This window comes from Dipodomys merriami, unplaced genomic scaffold, assembly GCF_024711535.1.
Source record: "Dipodomys merriami isolate MVZ:Mamm:240054 unplaced genomic scaffold, mDipMer1.0.p SCAF_69, whole genome shotgun sequence".
NCBI lineage: Eukaryota > Metazoa > Chordata > Mammalia > Rodentia > Heteromyidae > Dipodomys > Dipodomys merriami.
In genome coordinates, this window is record NW_027206279.1 from 4,809,629 (window position 1) to 4,826,430 (window position 16,802).

Sequence of the window (16,802 nt, forward strand, 5' to 3'; positions counted from 1 at the left end):
CTCTCCTTTCCCGTCCCCTCCCCGCATGCCCGGCGCCCGGGGCAGGGACTGCGGGCTCGGACGGGAAAGAGAGGCCCGAGGCGGCCGTCCCAGGGCGCAGACCCGCCGCGTCCAGGCCTCCGGGGCTAGGGGCGCAGGGCCCCCTCAGACGGGCCCCCTCCCCCGGGCCTGGAGCGCCGGAGGCGGGGACAGGACCCCCTCCCCGCCCCCCCCCCCCCGCGCCCGGGCCCGCGGCGGCCGCAGGGTCAGAGCGGGGCGGGGCCGGGCGCACCGGGCCCGGAAGCCGGGCGGGGCGGGGCGGGTGGGGGCGCACCGGGCGGGGGCGGGGCCGGCGGCGCAAGGGTTAATGTGCGCCCCGCCCCGCCCGCACTGACTCAGTTTCACCAGAAACTAGAGGGGGAAGGAGGTGGCGGCGGCGGCGTCCCCCCTGCGCGGCCGGCACGGGCGGAAGCCGGGCCCGGATCGTCGGCAGGCCCGGCCCCACCGCACTGCACTCACCTGCGCAGGTAACCGGGGCCGCGCGCGCGGAGGCGGAGGCGGAGGCGGAACGGGCTTGGAGCATGTCTGGCCGTTTGTCCTGCGCCTGTGCGTGTGTCCGGGTACGTGAGCTCCGTCCGTCCGTCCCGTCCGCCTGTCCGTCTGTCCTGAGTGCGGCGCGCGGAGGAGTCGCGGGAGGGTGCGCTGGGGGGCCGGGCCCGCGCGCCCCGTTCCATGGTGGGGGGGGATCCCCGCACTCCCCTCCCCGGCTGACCCGGGCGTCTCCTCCTCCCCGTCCCCCCCCACCGCACCCCCCAGGTCACCGGAGGAGCCCCGAGGTCCGCGCGGTGAGGCCGAGCCCCTCGGGGGCGGGGAGGAGGACGACGACGATGGCCGGCGCCCGGCTCGCCGGGGCCCGCACCTCGACGGTCGCCGTATGGCTGCTGTGCGCGCTGGGCCTGCGGGGCGCCGGGGCCGGGCTGCCGCCCGCGCCCCCCGAGCTGCCCGGCGGCGCCGCCTGCCTGGAGCGCTTCACCACCGGGGTGCCCGCCTTCGTGCTGGACATCGAGGCCTCGGTCGGCAGCGGCGCCACCTTCCTGGGGTCCCCCGAGGTGCGGCGCGGCCGGGACTGCGTGCGCGCCTGCTGCGCCGCCGCGCGCTGCAACCTGGCGCTGGTGGAGCTGCGCGCCGACGGCGGGGAGGACGCCATCGCCGCCTGCTTCCTCCTCGACTGCCTCTACGAGCACAACTTCGTCTGCAAGTTCGCGGCCCGGGAGGGCTTCATCAACTACCTCACGCAGGACGTGTACCGCGCCTACCGCGAGCTGCGCAAGCTGGGCTTCGGCGGTGAGGAGGGGCGGGGGGGGGGCGGGTGGTGCGGGATGGACGGGGCCGCCGCGGCCCGGGCGGCAGGGAGAGGAGGGAGAGCCGGAGTCCTTCCCCTCCCCCCCCCCCCCCCCCCCCCCCGCTTGGAAGTGGCGATGTAAACGGGAAACAAAGGAATACAGCTGGGGCTGGGGAGGTGGCCCAGCGGTAGAGCGCTTGCCCAGCATGCATGGGTTCGATTCCTCAGCACCCCATACGCAGGAAAAACCGGAAGTGGCGCCGTGGCTCAAGTGGTAGAGCGCTAGCCTAGAGCACAGAGAGGCTCAGGGGACAGCACCCAGGCCCTGAGTTCAAACCCCAGGACTGTGGAGGGAGAATCCCCGAGCTGGTGGGAGCCCCGACAGGCTGGGTGCAGCCTGGTGACCTGGCACTGGCCTTGTCAGGTGGACCTGGCCATAGCCTTTCCCCAGTGGCGGGTGTGGGACTGGTTCACATCTCCCGCCCTCCCAACAGCTTGGTGGAGGGGGGGGGGGGACACACTATGACACAGAGACTCCAGAGACTGCAGAGCAAACCCAGGCTGGGGCCGAGCCCCTGGAGAGCTGGGCGCCGTGTTGTGGGGCATAGGCCTGGAGGCGCTGGGGTGGGGGTGAGGAGGGTGCTGGGTGAGTCAGCCTGCCGGCATGTGTGTCTGGTAGGTGAGGGATGTCAGCTGGCCAGGCAGGTGTGTGCGCCCGTCCACGTGAGCCAGGCCAGGCCTCGGCTCGGGATGGGCAGCCAGGCTGTCTGCTCACTTTGTTTACTTTCAGAGATCTGGGCGAAGTGGGGGCCCAGGGCTCACCCACTTTCCTCCTAGGACTAGATACTCCTCCCTGCTCCCCTCAGCACCTGCAGCTCTGGCCAGGTGGGGCCTCATGCCAGCCCTCTCTGAAAAGGCACTGATTGTTATTAAATAATTTGCCCAGAATAACAGGTCCATAAAGGGTAATGGTAAGACTCATCCCACAGGAGTGTCCCCAAAAAGTCCTTCACATGGGACCACCTTTCTCATAGAAACCTAGCACTCTGACCCAGAACAGAAAACTGAATTGGGGTGGGAGTCAGGGTCAGGGTTGTCTGTGGCTGAGTCTGAAGTGGTCTCAATTTGGGAACTGAGGAGGGACTTCCCTCTCTGCTTTTTACTGGACTAGTTCTTCTCCCAGCTTATGGGTCCTTCCTTTTTCCTAGCCTTCCTGTGGCTTTCCTTCCTGGATGTCTGGGGGAGGGGATTCTGGAAAGGGATGGATACCATCCTGGGGCCTTGGAGTCCTCCTGGACCAGGGCTGGAGCCTGTTCCACCAGGAAGCAGCAGGCAGTGTAGGTGGTGATGACTCTGCCTGCCTGCCAGTGCCCTTCCTGCTCTCCACGGCGCGTGGAGTCCCAGTCCTGGGCCACAGCCTGAGACTCAAGTCTGGTCAGGTCGCTGAGCCAGATCAGGGCCACCTGGCCTTGGGTCTAGCCTTCCTCATCTGACAACCCCCAGAACTGGCCCACTTGTCCAACGTAGGGTGGAGTAGGGATTTCCTGGGGCATGGAAGGAGCAGGTGGGGCTAAGGTTGGGTGAACCCCAGCATTCTAGGCCATCTCAGTGCGGCAGTTTTGTGAAGTGAGGGAAGCTCTGTGTGTGTGTGTGTGTCTGTCTGTCTGTCTGTCTGTCTGTGTGTGTCCGTCCGTCCGTCCGTCCGTCCGTCCGTCCGTCCATCTGTTTGTCTGTGTCTGCATCCATGGTCAACTGAATCGAGCTGGAGGCTGGGGCCGGAATTGGGGAGATGAGACAGGTGGGACAGGTGGCCATGAGTGGATTCTAGTGTAGGATAGAGAAAACTTGCCCTGGATGGCTGCTTTGTTTGTTTCCTTTTCCCAGCCTGTGGCTAGGCCAGTCCAATCCAGATTCCTGCAGCTGGAGGCCCTGCAGCTTGTGCCTCCGGTCCCCCAGTTCCGGCCCTCCCCCCTCGCAGTGGCTCAGGAGGCGGAGTCTTTGTTGTTTCCCTGGAGATGTCCTGAGTGAGGCCTGGCAGCCCCGGAGGCTGACTTTATTGCCATTCTAGCCCTTTGCTCTCTTGGGGGTGGGAAGAAGGGAGTGGTAGGGCAGCTTGTGCTCCTTGGTCCTGGGGCTGGGTGAGACATACCTTGAGGTGGGGGAGTCTCGATTCAGCTCAAGGTCCAGCCAGCTCCTCCAGCCTCCTGACCTACCTCCTGGGGTCCTCTCACCTGATCAAGGCCATGCCTGAGGCTATGTTGTCACCACACAGCACTTTCCATTCCTACTCTCCCTGTGCCCTTTGCCCTAACTTCCTCCCTTTGCCCTGAATCCCTCTTGTCAGTGTGTAGCTCTGTGTACACCTGTTTGCCTGTGAGACCTCGCCCCTGCCAGCCCCTCAGCTGATACCTCACATCCTGGGCTCCTCCTCTCTGTGACCACTTTCCAGAGTCCCCCTTGGCTCTGCTTTCTCTGCCTCACCAAAGAGGAATCCTGTGACTCAGCCTCTTAGGCTGTCCTTATCGCTTAACCTCCTGTTCTTTGTGCACTCTTTACATTTGACCCCACCCTCCCTCGCCTTGGTCTGCGTGAATCGCCCTGGACACGGTTCCCCCTAGGAATACATCTTTCTGCTCGGCTTACATGTGGGTACAACAGCTTCGCAGCCACTCCCTGTAGCGCTGTTCCTACTAATGAATTGGACATGATCGATTGCTGAGTCTCAACATGGCATCCAGCCAAACACTGTGATGCTGCTTGAATAATAATAAACCATAACAAACCCTAAGGTGGGCAGCATGGAGTGAGTAGGAAGGAAGGAATGCTGTGATTCAAATACAATATTCACACATACACGCAAACTGGTCAAAGTGGATGCCTTTGGGGTAAGGAACCTTGAAATTAAGGAGAAGAGGGAACCTCTGTGTGTGTGTGTGTGTGTGTGTGTGTGTGTGTGTGTGTGAGAGAGAGAGAGAGAGAGAGAGAGAGAGAGAGAAATTGCCTCATGCTGTTGACAAGTGCTCAACCTCTGGGCTACACCCAAATTTATTTTACATACTTTTGCATGTCAAATAATTTTTGGTTTTGTTTTTCCTTTCATCTATTCAAAAATATAACAGATGGGGGGGGAGGCTAACCAGAGCCTGAGACCCCACAGTATGCCAGCTCCTAACATAGACCAGCCTTTCAGGGAAAATGCCCACACTGGTGCCCAGTACACACAAGCGATACAGCCTTTTCCTAAATACACTTGGGGCTGGCTCCAGCCTCTGGTGCCCATACCCATCTCCCACTGCTGCTGGATCGTGGGGTCCTCCTTGCCTGAGATTCAGTGTCTCTAGGAATAAGCCCACACGTTCCCCCTAAGTCACGTTTCTCTTCTGCCTTTGCCATGCTCTTCCCTCTGTGTCTACACACACACAGCCTCCTCTGAGAAGTGAGCAGCAGCCTGGTGTTCTTCACATCCACCTTTTTGTTCTCCCTGCTGACTCCTGTTGCATCTGCTCTGGGTTCCTGCCCCAGTGTGCCCTCTTGCTCCCATGCTGCTACACAGAAACTCGTCCAAGCTCGTGTGGAGCAGGAACTCCATGGCCCCCTGGCTTAGGACTCCTGGAGCTCAGTCATGGGGGGGTGGGGTGAGGTCAATGTCTGGTGCATGGAGGTGTCCCGGACTCCACCCCACGGCTCGAGCCACGGGTGTCTACCTGTACCACTAGCCTTTAAACATTTCAGTGTCATATCCAGACACCATGCAGGGTGCTTTGAGGTTCTGTCCTAGGCTGGCTGGTCTCACTGTGCACCAAATTCTAACTCCTCGCTTCCTTTTCTCCTGGTTTCTACTATCCACTGCAACACCCGTGTTCTTCCCTATCACCAAACACGATCAAACAAAAGCGACTTTATTCTTGCTCAGTTTGGAAGCCGGAAGTTTTGCATCAGTGTCACCGGGGCCATAGTGCCTTCAAAGGCTCTGGGGGTGGGGAGAGGGGGCGCTCCTTCACACCTCTTGCAGCTCCTGGTGGCTCCCGTGTTCCTCAGCTTGTGGCAGGCCACACCACTCAGTCTCTGCTGACCTTCCTTCCTCACCCCTTTTTCATTTGCTTTTTAGAGACAGGGTCTCAACCTCTAGCCCAACCTGGCCTGGTACTCCCTATGTAGCCCAGGCTGGCTTGGAGTGAGTCACTTGCTGCCCCAGTCTCTCTATAATTTCCCTATAATTACAGGTGTGCCACACATGGCTGTTTCTTGATTTCTCTCCCTCCCCCAGGATGGGGGGTGCACTCTCACCCACGAGGCAAATGCTCTCAACACTGAGCCCTCTTCTGTTCCTTATAAGGAGATTTGTCATTGGATCTAGGGCCTACGTACCTAATTCAGAATGATCGTATCTGTGGGTCCCTTACATAATTACTTCTGCAAAGACAACCCTCCCCTCTCTTTTTTTTTTTTTTTTGGCCAGTCCTGGGGTTTGAACTCAGGGCCTGGGCGCTATCCCTGAGCTTCTTTTGCTCAAGGCTGGCACTGTACCACTTGAGCCACAGCACCACTTCTGGCTTTTTCTGTTAAGGAATGGAACCCAGGGCTTCATGCATGCTAGGCAAGCACTCTACCACTAAGCCACCTTCCCAGCCCCCAAAGATCCTTTTTAAATAAGGCTTGTAGGGAGCAGAGGTTTACTGAGGAGACATCTTTCTGGGGATACCATTCATCCCACTATAGGCAGGGCTATGCGTGTGTGCTCACTTGACCCCAAACTCACCTGGAGGAAGCCTAGACCAGGCTGTCAGGCCCACGGAGGGCATGGTTCCCTGGGGATCGCTTGTAACCTGAGGCAGAATCTAAGGTGACCCACAGGTACTGATTCCTAGTCACTTACCCAGGGGTACCCAGGCCTGTTGTGTTGGCTTGGGGGCAGGGAGGGGAAGGACTCTGAGGATTTGGTTCTGACAGGCTTCTCAGAGGAATCTAGGCCACACCAAGAGGTACTTAGTTTCATTTACATATTTCCTCCTTTTTTTGTATGTCAGTCCCAGGGCTTGAACTCTGGGCCAGCGCGCTGTCCCTGAGGGTTTTTGGGTTTTTTTGCTGATGGTGGAGCCTGAACTCAGCTTGGGCGCTGTCCCTTAGCTCTTCAGCTCAGGACTAGCGTTCTACCACTTGAGCCACAGAGCCACTTCCGGCTTTTTCTGCTTATGTGGAGTCAAGGAATCGAACCTAGGGCCTCGTGCATGCAAGGCATCTACCAGTTTAGTGGAGATAAGAGTCTCACATCTGGGCTGGAAAGGTAGCTCAGTGGTAGAGCGCTTGCCTCCTATGCATGAGGCCCTGGGTTTGATTCCTCAGCATCACATAAGCAGAAAAAGCCAGAAGTGGCGCTGTAGCTCAAGTGGTAGAGCACTAGCCTTGAGCTGAAGAGCTGAGGGACAGCGCCCAGGCTCAGAGTTCAAGCCCCATGACTGGCCAAAAAAAAAGTCTCACATCCTCAGATGTCAGCCTCCTGAGTAGCTAGGATTATAGGTGTTAGCACCTAGCCATTTCTTCATTTGACTACTTTTTGAAATTCTATTGTAAAGGTGATATACAGAGGAGTTACAGTTACATAAGTAAGGTAATGAGTACATAATATATTTCTTGTGGAACATTGTTACCCCTCCCTCTTTTTTTCTCTCACTTTACCCCCTTTTCCCTCCATCCTCATTTGACTTTTTTTTTTTTTTTAATTGGTTGTGGGGCCTGAACTCTAGGCCTGAGCATTGTCTCTTCAGCTCTTCAGCTCAAGGCTAGTGCTCTACCACTTGAGCCACTTCGGACTTTTTTTTGCTTATGTGGTGGTGAGGAATCGAACCCAGAGCTTCAGGCATGCAAGGCAAGCGCTCTACCGCTGAGCCACCTTCCCAGCCCCACTCATTTGATTTCTAAGGGTCTTGTTACTTTAACCTATATAAATTCTTAGCACAAATACTTGCGTATTGTAGAATGCAAAATTAAAATTATTTCCTTAGGGCTGGGAAGGTGGAAAGTCTGTGAGACTCTTATCTCTAATAAAGTGTTTCGAAAAATCTGGAAGTGGCACTGTGGCTCAAGTGATGGAGGGCTTGCCTTGAGCACAAAGAGACTCAGGGATAGCACCCAGGCCAAGTTCAAGCCCCAGGACTAGAAAAAACAAACAAACAAAAAAAGCTAACAAAAAGCCAGACTGGAGACATAGCTCAATGGTAGAACACCAGCCTAACAAGTACTAAGTACATGGTTGTCTCTGAATGGGGAACAAAATGGTGATTTTGTCGTTCCCTCCTACCTGTGCCCAGGCAGGGTGCTGAGCCCCAGGCGGGGCTGGGTATGCCCAATAATCCACCACCCCTCTTCTCCCCCTCCACTCACGGGAAGCTGACCTTACCTCACCTTCCCCCGCAGGGTCCCAGATCCCCAGGTCCTGGGTGGGCATAGACTTGAAGGTACAGCCCCAGGAACCTCTGGTGCTAAAGGATGTGGGCAACACCGACTGGCACCTTCTGGAGGGGGCCACAGATGTCAGAATAGAGGTGAGACTCTGGGCTGGCTCCCTGATTGCTTGTCCCCTCCGCCTCCTGGGAACCCCGGGCCATATGCTGCACAATGGCTGCAGGTGGCTTGGGTGGAGAGAGATGCTCTTCTCCCTCTCCCCAGGGGGTAGGCAGGTGGCTGGGAGGAGCTGGGGTGGTTGGTTATCCGCCTGATGACCAGTCCTGTGTGTAGAGGAACAATCCAGACCAGGTGGAGCTGTGGGGACTCAAGGAAGGCAGCTACCTGTTTCAGCTGACCCTGGCTGACTCGGCGCAGCCGGAGAGTCCGGCCAACGTCACAATCACCGTGCTGTCCCCCAAGCAAACAGAAGGTGAGCGCCGGGGAGGCTGGGCCGGAGGCCCCTGAGCACCCGCTCCCCCCACGGATGGGTCGCACCAGCCCCCTCACACGCTCTCCTCCCTCCAGACTACTGCTTGGCCTCCAACAAGGTGGGGCGGTGCCGGGGATCCTTCCCCCGCTGGTACTATGACCCCACCGAGCAGATCTGCAAGAGGTTCATTTATGGGGGCTGCTTGGGGAACAAGAACAACTACCTGAGGGAGGAAGAATGCATGCTGGCTTGCCGGGACGTGCAAGGTGGGCCTCTGAGGGGCAGCCTTGGGGCTCACGTGGTGGGGTCCCAGGGGGAGTGGCCTCTCATCACCGGCCTGGGAGGTGGGCGGTGGGTGTCTCCCTGCCCCGCCCCTGCTCACTCTGCTCATCTCTCCCCAGGCCTCTCGATGGAAAGGAGCAATCCAGGTGGGCTTTCTTCCTGTCTCTATCCCCGCCACTCTGCCAGGTCTCCGGCCCTGTCCAGACCACGCCCCCACCAGCTGCCTCTGCCCAGCCCCCTCCCCTCAGTGCACAAGAACCATAGGCACCCCACCGGCCCTCGCAGCTTCTTTCATGCAGGGAAAGCTGGGCCTGGTGGAAGGGGCCAGGAAGGCACCTGTTGGGAAGAGCCTTGAAGCCGCTCTGTGCCTGAGCCCTTGTGTCCCCATGCAGTGTGCTCCGGCAGCTGCCAGCCCAACCAGTTCCGCTGCAGGGATGGCTGCTGCATTGACAGCTTCCTGGAGTGTGATGACACCGCAGACTGCCCCGATGGCTCAGACGAGACCACCTGTGAAAAATGTGAGACCACCCCCCAGCCCAGGGTGGAGGTGGGGGCGACAGGCCCGGCCCTGCGCCTCAAGAGACCCACAGTGGGCCTGAGCTTCTGGCTTCCTCCCTGCAGACACCAGTGGCTTTGACGAGCTCCAGAGCATCCACTTCCCCAGTGACAAAGGTGAGTCAGGTAGGAGCGCTGCCATCCTGACTCCGTCCATGCTGCAGAGCCCCCGTGGCTGCTCTGCGGGCCATGCTTCAGGAGCCAAGGCCAGGAACTGCTCAGCAGCCTGCTCCCTGGCTGGCCCCTGGGCGCTCTTCTGTGGCTCTGCTTCCCACCCAGCATTTGTCTCTCATCCTCTGAGCTGAACACTTTAAATCACTTCCTTATGACCCCCCCACATCACTGTGGTAAGGAAGTTTACCATCATAACATCGGTCCTAAGTAGAAAACCACTGTGACTTGCCACAAGTTGAAAATAATAAAACAACATAGCAAAACAATATTGATAATTTTGTCAGTCATGGGGCCTGAACTCTGGGCCTGGGTGCTGTCCCTCAGCTTTTCAGCTCAAGGCTAGCGCCCTACCACTTGAGCCAAAGCGCCACTTCTGGCTTTTTTCTGCTTATGTGGTGCTGAGGAATTGAACTCAGAGCTTCATGCATGGGAGGCGAGCACTCTCCCACTGAGCCATTTTCCCAGCCCCCAATATTAATAAATTTTAGCTGAGCCTGGCACCAGTGGCTCATTCCTATAATGCTAGGGGACTCAATATACAAAGCTCTGAGAATCTTAGTTCAAAGCCAGCTCAGAAAGATAAATCAGTGACTTACCTCCAGTTAACTACCAGAAAGCCAGAACTAGAGGTCTAGCTCCAACTAAGCAAGATTGAAGCCCTGAGTTTAAACTAGCAAAAGTCAATATTGGGCTGCTCTATAATACCAGTACTTCAGAGGCTAAGTAAGGCAAGAGGTTTGAGCATCTGAGGCCAGCCTACGCTGCATAGTAAGGCCCTGTCTCAAGAAAGAAACCAGTAGCCGGGCGCTGGTGGCTCACGCCTGTCATCCTAGCTACTCAGGAGGCTGAGATCTGAGGATGTGGATCAAAACCAGCCTGGGCAGAAGAGTCCCCATGAGACTCTTATCTCCAATTAGCCACTCAAAACCTGGAAGTGGCACTGTGGCTCAAATGGTAGAGCTTTAGCCTTGAGCACAAAGAGGCTCAGGGACAACGCCCACGCCCTGAGTTCAAGGCCTACAATGGAGAAAGAAAGAAGCCAATAAATAGAACAAGGGGGGAAAATAGACTGACCGGTGGTAGAAAACAGACTGTGACGTAGTCAGAAGATTTAAAATGGAAAAAGAAAGCTGAGTGTGTGTAACTTCCCGTGGTGCCTGAGGTTTATCCAGAATTTATCTTCCTTGTCTCTAGCAGCACTAGAGATGGACCAGGAGTTTCCAGGGCTGCCCTCCCTCCCATAGGGTGGGCAGGGAGGCCCAGAGGGTTCACTCACCCCTTTTCCTGCCCTCCAACCCCCAGGGCACTGTGTGGACCTGCCGGACACTGGCCTCTGCCAGGAGAACATCCCACGCTGGTACTACAACCCCTTCACTGAACGCTGCGCCCGCTTTACCTACGGTGGTTGCTATGGCAACAAGAACAACTTCAAGGAGGAGCAGCAGTGTCTCGAGTCCTGCAGTGGCATCTCCAGTGAGCCATAGGGCTGGGGGGGGGGGGGCGTTAACTGGTGGGGAAGGCCTCGTACACTGCTCTGTACAGAGTACCCGCAGGGGCCGTGGCAAAGCGTGGCAGAGAGGGGCAGGGGCACTGGGCCCAGGTGCGTCTTGGGGACCTGAGTGCCCACTGGTTTCTCCCCATCCCTTTGCAGAGAAGGATGTGTTTGGTCTGCGGCGGGAAAGTTCCATTCCCAACATAGGTAAGTCCTGGTCTGTCCTGCCACCCCTCCACATGACTGCCTGAGAAGGATGCCCAGGTTACCCACAGAGAGGGAGGGTGCCACCAGGGGCCATCCATGAGGCAGGAGGGGACAGCGAGGGGAGAGCGGTCAGGGCAGCGGGGTAGCTCTGTGTTTCCCTTTGCCTCGGTCCCTTCTTCCCCTAGGCTCTGTGGAAGTGGCTGTGGCCGCAATCCTGGTCACCTGCATCGTGGTTGTGCTAGCCATCCTGGGTTACTGCTGCTTCAAGAAGCAGAGGAAAAGCGTCCGCAGACACGGCCACCACCCTCCCCCTACCCCGGCCAGCTCCACCGTCTCCACCACTGAGGACACGGAACACCTGGTCTATAACCACACCACAAGGCCCCTCTGAGCCCGGGGCTTTGGTCAGCTTGGAAGAGGCTCAGACCAGACTCCTGCCTGTGTCCCAGGCCCGCACGGCTCCCCTCAGAAGCCAGGGCTCTAGCCCTCCTGCAGCTCAGCTGAGCACAGGCCAGTTGTGTGTGCAAAGTTGTGTGTGTGTGGAAAAGACACAAAGGGCTGGCTGGGAGGAACAGGAAAGCTTCCCGCCTGGAGGACTGTACATAGTAGTAACTGCCTGTCTGCGGTGCAGAGGAAGGTGGACTCTTGGGTCCTGTTCACAGCAACCCGCCCCCACCCAATGTCACTGGAAAAGGACTCCGGGTGGCATCAGAAGCTGCACGCCTTCCACACGTTGCCCCCTCTCCCCCCCCCACGTTGCACAGCCCAGTGCTAAAAAAGGGAACACTTCCCTGTGTAGTTTGTGCTGTAAGAAAATGGCTTTTTCAGGGCTGGGGTCCTAACTCTGAGGTCCTGGGTTTCACCCCCAGCACCTCAAAAACATGAAAATGAAATAAAAAATAAATAAAAATGTTTTGTTTTGTAGGGGTTTCTATTTCCCTGTTCTTTTTTTTTTTTTTTTTTTGGTCGGCCGTGGGGCTTGAACTCTGGGCCTGGGCGCTGTCCCTCAGCTCTTCAGCTCAAGGCGAGCGCTCTACCACTTGAGCTACAGCACCACTTCCGGTTTTCTGGTGGTTTATTGGAGATAGGAGTCTCACAGTCTCTCCTGCCCGGGCTGGCTTTGAACCGCAATCCTCAGATCTCAGCCTCCTGAGTAGCTAGGATTACAGGCGTGAGCCACCAGCGCCCGGCATTCCCTGTTCTTTTTTGTGGTGGTTGTTGATCATGGGGCTTGAACTCGGGGCCTGGACGCTGTCCCTAATCTCTTTTATGCAAGGCTAGAGCTCTTCCGCTTGAGTCACTTCAGCCACAGTCTCACAGACTTTCCTGTCTAGGCTGGCTTTGAATCACAATCCTCAGGTCTCAGCCTCCTGAGTAGCTGGGATTATAGGTGTGAACCCCCAGTGTCCAGCTAGTTTCCCTGTTCTTTTCTCTTTTTAGTGCTGGAGTGAAAGCCAGGATATCACACAAGCTAGGCCAGTGCGTCCCCAGCTATATCCCCCAAGCCCTGTTTTGTGGGTTTTCTACCTGGGTTCTGTTGGCCAAGAGGACAGGTTGCTGGAGAGTGGGGGGAGCATGGGACTGCCCTGTCCAACCGGTTCAGACTGCAGCCACCCTGTTCAGCAGGTCTTTCCACCTTTCCCCGAAACTGCCCTGGCCCCAGAGGATAGAGAGAAATGCCAGGTTTGACCACCAGAGGGGAAGGTAAGGGCCATGGTGCAGGGGGCTCAGGGAGGCTGAGGTGCTGCTGTGTAGAACTGCTTCCCATGGAGCCTCTCACCAGGCCTGCTCAAAGCCTAGCGACCCCCTCCTGTAGTGGGGGGAAGGGGAGGGGTGTTGTCTCACTCTCCACCCAAGCTGATTGAGGCACCCCACTCTAAACTATTTCCCCTACATTGGTTCAAACTGCCTGATAGTACTGGTGAAAAAACTAATCAATCTGTTTATTTAACAAATCATACTGAGCTCCTATAGGCCAGACATGCCAATCATTAGAAGTTTGGCCTGGTCAGCTGGGTGCTGGTGGCTCACGCCTATAATCCTAGCTACTCAGGAGGCTGAGATACGAAGATTGTGGTTTGAAGCCAGCCCGGGCAGCAGTCATGTGACTCTTCTCTCCAATTAGCTACAAGAAAACTGGAAATAGACCTGTGTTTCAAAGTGGTAGAGCACTAGTAGTCTTGAGCAAAAAACAACAACAACAACAACAAAAAACACAAGAGCAGTGCCCAGGACCTGAGTTCAAGCCCCACTATGGACACACGTACAAAAAAGGAAGAAATTTGGCTTTGTCATGATTTAAGCAGAAGCTGGGTACTGGTGGTTCACGCCACCGGTAAACTGGATCTGAGGATCACAGTTCAAAGCCAGCCTGGGCATGAAAGTCAGTGAGACTCTTTATCTCCAATTAACCACCTGAAAACCAGGAGTGGAGCTGTGGCTCAAGTGATGGAGCACTCGCTGTGAGGTGAAGAGCTAAGGGACAGTGCGCAGGCCCCAAGCTCAAGACCCAAGATCAACAACAAAAAGATTTAGGCAGATGGGAGGGACTGATGAAGTGCTTCCCCTGTCTTGGCAGCAGCACACAGCCCTATGTGGAGGATGTGATGTGATGAGCCTCACTTTTACAGGCCGGAAAGCTGACAGTTAAGGTGAGTTCCTAAGAGTTGCTGGTAAGAGAGGACTGGGTCTGGATCCCAGCAGGATGGGGTTGCTCATAAACCAGTGTGACCGAGAAAGAAGCACATGTGAAGTCCTGCGTGGACAGCTCAGTGGACACCCACAGCCGCACACGCTGCATGGAAGAAGCCAGCTCAGCGCGCACACCAGGCCCAGCCGCCTTTAGTTGGTCATGTGTTGGTATGTGTCTGCCAGGAGCCCCTTTTGCATCCTCTGCCTATGCTCACTCTGTCTCCACTGGGTTGCCCTAGTGGCCAGCACACCCTGCTCCACACCCCCCGTCCTGTCAGCGGGACCCTGGGCACAGCGCACCCCTTTTCTGTTTGCGTCTCCTCTCTGCTGGCTGTGAGCTCCTGGGGCCACAGACGGCATCTTAGTCATCTCTGTGACCTCAGTGAATGGTGGTGGTTCAGTGATGACTGAGTGGCTGGCAAGGGTGGGGCTCACTCTCTTTGCTCCACTCGTGGGGCGCCAGGATTTTCCTTCTGTCACCCTATGCCGTAGAACAGTGACCAGCATGGAGTATGTGCTTGGTAAGTAAGTGCTAGCTGGAGCAAGCATCCTCTGCGGAGGAGCTGGATCAAGAGAGGCGGTGCCGGGTTCCCAGGGCAGGTGCCCTCTAGATGACTGCAGGCTTTGGCGGGAGGGATGATCTTGCAGTGGACGCTAGGGGGCGCGCTCGCCACTCCTGGCAGCTGGGTTCTCTACCTGCCAAGGACCTAAGGGGAGTCCCATCACAGGCAGGTGGCAGGGGGTGGGAATGAGGGCGGAGCGTCCCCCGCTCTCCTGGAGCTTACACTTCAGTGCAGTGAGAGGCGATGCAAATACTGTACCAATATTTGGGACGCGAGCTGGCTGCTTGTCTATGGGACCTCCCCGGCCCCATCTTCTGCTCTGTCCCCCACTTGATCTTTCTCTTGCCTACCCTCATGCTTCCCACAGGCCACTGCCTCCATCTCTACCTCCTATGCCTTTTGCCCCCTGGAAAGCTCTCATGTCACCCCATGCACAGTCCAGTGACAAAGCGTTTTCCTGGCTCTCTAGCCCAAGTTCATTGTTGTCCTGTCCATTGGCTTACACTGTTTGCAGCCCTACTGCAAACAGCCCTGCTGCACATGTACACCAGGGCCTGAGTCTACCCTCAGCCTCACCTGCATCACAGGCCTTGAGCCAAGGGCTGGGTCTTATTTACATCTGTTTCCTAATTATCCAGCAGATGCTATGGCAAAGTGGCAGAGGCTGGTCAAGCCATGAAGATTAAGAAGGTTAAGATGTGGATTTGCCAAGTAGGCATCAACTAGATGGGTAAGGGTCTCAATGAGGTATGCCTATACTCACAAAACTGATACAAATGGGGCTGGGAAGGTGGCTCAGTGGTAGAGCGCTTGCCTTGAGTTGAAGAGCTGAGGGACAGTGGCCAGGCCCAGAGTTCAGGCCCCACGACTGGACCCAAAAAATATATATATAAACAAAACAAAACAAAACTGATACAATACATACAATGGACTATTAGTCTTTCTTTAAAAGGGGAACCCTAGGGGTTGGGTGCTGGTGGCTCACACCTGTCATCCTAGCTATTCAGGAGGCTGAGATCAGAGGATCGTGGTTCAAAGCCAGCCCAGGCAGGAAAGTCTGTGAGACTCTTATTTCCAATTAACCACCAGAAAACCAGAAGTGGCGCTGTGGCTCACATGGTGAGCTCTTGCCTTGAGCTGAAGAGCTCAGGGACAGCGCCCAGGCCCAGAGTTTAAGCCTCACAACTGATCCCCGAAAAAGGGCAATCCTAGCCAAGCACCAGTGGCTCATGCCTACCCAGGAAGCTGTGATCTGAAGATCACAGTTCAAAGCCAGCCCAGCCAGAAAAGTCACCCAAGAGACGCTTATCTCCAATTAACCAGTCAGAAACCAGAAGTGCAGGGGCTGGGAAGGTGGCTCAGTGGTAGAGCGCTTGCCTTACATGCCTGAGGCCCTGGGTTCAATTCCTCAGCACCACATAAGCAAAAAGAAAAAAGCCGGAAGTGGCGCTGTGGCTCAAGTGGTAGAGCGCTAGCCTTGAGCTGAAGAGCTGAGGGACAGCGCCCAGGCCCAGAGTTCAGGCCCCACGACTGCACCCCCCCAAAAAAAAAAAAAAAAAAAGAAACCAGAAGTGGAGCTGTGGCTCAAATTGATAGAGCACTAGCTTTGAGCAAAAGAGCTCAAGGACCAAGCCCAGCCCCACAACTGACAAAAAAAAAGGCCAATCCTGACATGCTAAGACAGATAAACATTGAGATTACTGTAAATGTAATAAACTACTCACAAAAAGACACATCATATGATTTCACTTCTCTGAGGTACATAGAGTAGTCAAAATGAGACACAAAGCAGTACGGCGGTGGCTGGGGAGGATTGCTTAATGTGTATAATATTTCATTTTACCAGGTGAAAAGAAGTTCTGGATGTGGCCAGTGATGATTACACAACATGAACGAACTTAATGTCACTGAGCTGCACAAATAATTTAGTTGTGGGCTTTTTTTTGTTTGGTTTGGTTTTGGTGAGTGTGCGCACACTTGAACTCTGGGCCTTGACACTGTCCCTCACCATTTTTTGCTCAAAGCTAGCATTCTAGCACTTGAGTCGAAGCTCCACTTCCAGTGGGCTTTTTGCTTGTTTTGGTCATGGGGCTTGAACTCAGGGCCTGAGTGCTGTCCTTGAGCTCTTTTGCTCAAAGCAAATGCTCTATCAATTTGAGCCACTGCTGTACTTCTATCATTAAGCCTTACGGTAGAGCTCTCCTGCCTTCCCAGTGGGCATTTGTCTCTGAAACCTATTGGTCCCCTCAGTTTAAACAAACTGACAAAATCAGGAGTTTCTACCAAAGCCATCCATGCCTTTAAACAAACAGTCCTGAGCTAGGAGTGGTTAGCTCTATTGCACAAAAACCACTCCCATCCCCACCCAAGGCTCTAAAGCCTTGGAAGGCTTAAGCTCCCCCTGGGGTGTGGGGGGAATTAACAGGGGGGTTCCTTAGCCCCACCTAGAAGCCCAAACCCAGAAGCCCCACTGAGTAGGGTTCTGTTCAGCTTCTCAGGTTAACCTCCCTACTCCTGGGTTCGAGCAATCCTGTCTGAGCTTCCCAAGCATCTGGGACTACAGATGTGTGCCACCGTGCACTCCTTTAGTTTGCATTCTCTGATTTTTCCACTAGTATCTATTTCTTTTGTAAAAAGAAAAAA

The 16,802-nt window shown here is 55.9% G+C and overlaps 1 protein-coding gene across 2 annotated transcripts; it reads left to right on the forward strand.

Moving 5' to 3' along the window:
• Positions 1–368: 368 nt before the first annotated feature.
• Spint1 (serine peptidase inhibitor, Kunitz type 1) lies at positions 369–11,829 on the forward strand. Of its 2 annotated transcripts, none has more exons than XM_070005827.1 (11): positions 369–599; positions 796–1,323; positions 7,736–7,863; positions 8,057–8,195; positions 8,291–8,461; positions 8,597–8,623; positions 8,870–8,995; positions 9,099–9,149; positions 10,509–10,679; positions 10,858–10,905; positions 11,091–11,829. In XM_070005827.1, exons 2-11 carry the CDS (start codon positions 867–869, stop codon positions 11,294–11,296), a joined length of 1,524 nt encoding a protein of 507 aa, XP_069861928.1. In that variant the 5' UTR covers positions 369–599; positions 796–866; the 3' UTR covers positions 11,297–11,829. The 2 variants fall into 2 exon arrangements, with proteins under 2 accessions (XP_069861928.1, XP_069861927.1); XM_070005826.1 differs by having other exon boundaries at positions 369–506.
• The last annotated feature ends 4,973 nt before the right edge of the window (positions 11,830–16,802 follow it).

Bases quoted from the DNA above. Each gene is read 5' to 3' on its own strand.
- Spint1 (XM_070005827.1), top strand. From the start codon at position 867: ATGGCCGGCGCCCGGCTCGCCGGGGCCCGCACCTCGACGGTCGCCGTA. The intron at 8,462-8,596 runs GTGGGCCTCTGA...ATCTCTCCCCAG, and splicing joins GGCTTGCCGGGACGTGCAAG to GCCTCTCGATGGAAAGGAGC. The intron at 8,624-8,869 runs GTGGGCTTTCTT...GTCCCCATGCAG, and splicing joins GATGGAAAGGAGCAATCCAG to TGTGCTCCGGCAGCTGCCAG.